Raw genomic sequence first — 2,500 nt, forward strand, 5'->3', positions numbered from 1 at the left:
ACACACACTTATGCCGCATGCGATAGTGTATCTGTTCTCTTTTTCACGATTATCCAGATAAGCTTACTTGTCTCACCCCTGCCCTCTCTCTGAGTATACGTTTTGGATGCGTCTCACCCCACCACCCTTTCTCTCTCTTTCTCTTCCCATCTCTATGTGTCTCCCTCTCTATCTCTTTCTCCCTCCCTTAACATTCACCCCCATCTCTCTTTCCTCTCTTCCCCAAGCCTCCTCCCTCCCTCCCTTCCCAGAAAAGAAGATATAGTATACATGGCTGTGTATCTCTCCTTTTCTCTCTCATCTTTTTTTTTCCTCACATCCCTTCTTAAGTTTTTCTTCCCCTTTATTTATTGTCATTATTTATTGTCTATGTATCTCTCTCTATTCATTGCCATTCCAACCAGCATTTTTCTGCTCCCACTTTTTTATTTTTATTTGTTTCTTTTATTATTATTATTATTATTATTATTATTATTATTATTATTATTATTATTATTATTATTAATAATAATAATAATAATAATAATAATAATAATAATAATAATAATAATAATAATAATAATAATAATGATAATAAGATCAAAAAGTGGCAGCAGAAAAATCCTGGTTCAAGCAGACTGTTTTCCTTTTGGTATTTGGTTGTCCTGCTCCCAGTTTTGGATTCCTCTTTGGGTGTGCAAGCTTGAACCTACTCCCAGAATATACAGTGTATATCAATGACTCTACCTACACATTTCTCCCCCCCATCTCTCTCTATCAACCTCCCTCTCTCCCCAGGTCCCCCCTCGCGGCCAATCAAAGAGGAGTATATCCATGACTGCATCCAGATGGATGTGACGCCAGGCCTGCCCCCCCAGGTTGACCACCCCATGCCACCCATGAAGATGCCACCGCCCCACCCCGACCACTACGGCCAGCCCTTACCCCCACTACAGATGCCACCGGAACCCCCCCGCGCACCCCCTCCGCCTGTCACACTCTACCCAAACATGCCTCTCTCACCCACAGGTAAGTACAGTATAATACACACATACACATAACACACACACACACACACACAGACAATACTATACAATGATGCAAGCATGTATAATGCAAACACACACAGATCCCTACTATGAGCCCTACTATGGTTGGTTTAGACTAGAGTACTTAGAGAAACTATAGTTACTACAGTAAAATCATGGTTACTACAGTAAAACCATGGTCGATTTTCGTAAGGGTAGTCAGGTCCAGAGCAATGCAAGTACTTTTTGAGCTCCCGTGAACTCGGGAACTCCACCCACTTTGTCAGGAAGCAATCAACTTTGAGCAGCTGCAACGGCCTTGGGTAGAGGCGTGTTCAAAGCAGTGACGTGGTTTAAGCAGAGACGTTCTATTGGGACTAAGAAAATGTTTGGTTTAAACTTTGGCATAGCCTTTTTTGGCCTCGACCAGTAGCAAACCAAGGGAGGTGGGTCAGTCATGCCATTTGAGAAACATTAATTGTTATGCTCTAGGTCAGACCAAGTCCCGATGAGATTTGAAAGTCGATGATAATCAGGCTAGCTGAGAGTGACTGTTAAATGCATGGTGTAAACATTTATGACGTAACCAGCTCATTCCAGCTGCTCTAAATGAACTTATCTTACTAACCAATCACACACTCAGTTATGGGTCAAAGTCGCTAGTAAGTTGGACTTTTCTACCAGCCAAACAGAAATTTCACCAGCATTTGGCCAGGTGGTGTTCATTGGCTGGTGTTGATTTCGAGCCTTGCTTACATGTGATGATGATTAGTGTTTTCTTCCACTCTTCACAGTATTTATTTTGGTGGAGTGATGACCTGTTTTCTCTCTTTCTATTCCCACCCTTTCCGTCCTCCAGGTCCAGGCCCTATGATGTCCATGTCGGGGGGCCACGGTGGTGGTGGTGAGGGGGGTCTGCTACAGATTGCATCGTCCCAGGGTCAGGTGATGAGCCCCGTCGGCCCCACCCCCTCCACCCCCAAGCACGGACCTCCCCAGCAACCCCAGCAACCACCCCCCTCCAGCCAGCCTCCACCCCCCCACCAAAACGGATACACCACCCCCAAACACACGCAGACGCAAGGCTCCTTCCATAGTGAGTAGACACATACACACATACACGTAGACACATACACGCAGACACAAAGGTCCTTCCACAGCATGTATATTTGAACATGTATACACAGATGTTTACACAGTCACACAGACACCACATACAGTATACTCTACAGCAGAGCTATTCAATTGGCCAGATGCGGCTCAGATCCGGCGGCCAGATGCAACAGTGAAACACCATTTGGGAGTCTACAGAACAAATCTACTTTTTAATCCCTCACGGAAACTAGTTAGTTTGTCTCCCTCTCTAACTCTCAATTAGTTTTGCATTCTTAGTATGCAAGCTTGTAGACTTAAACCAACAAATCTTTTCAATTAGGCTAATGTCGTCAGAAGAGTGTGGGGTGGGGCGTTGCGCAACACGCAATGTGCGGTCT

The 2,500-nt window shown here is 44.6% G+C and overlaps 1 protein-coding gene across 4 annotated transcripts in view; it reads left to right on the forward strand.

Moving 5' to 3' along the window:
• smad10a (SMAD family member 10a) overlaps positions 1–2,500 on the forward strand; it is a 32,983-nt gene that overhangs the window by 19,838 nt on the left and 10,645 nt on the right. For all 4 annotated transcript variants that reach the window (XM_063185168.1, XM_063185169.1, XM_063185170.1 and 1 more), the window contains exons 5-6: positions 778–1,008; positions 1,867–2,103. In XM_063185168.1, coding sequence (XP_063041238.1) covers positions 778–1,008; positions 1,867–2,103 — 468 coding nt within the window. The remainder of the gene's footprint in view (positions 1–777; positions 1,009–1,866; positions 2,104–2,500) is intronic.

This window comes from Engraulis encrasicolus, chromosome 20 (genome assembly GCF_034702125.1).
Source record: "Engraulis encrasicolus isolate BLACKSEA-1 chromosome 20, IST_EnEncr_1.0, whole genome shotgun sequence".
Classification (NCBI taxonomy): domain Eukaryota; kingdom Metazoa; phylum Chordata; class Actinopteri; order Clupeiformes; family Engraulidae; genus Engraulis; species Engraulis encrasicolus.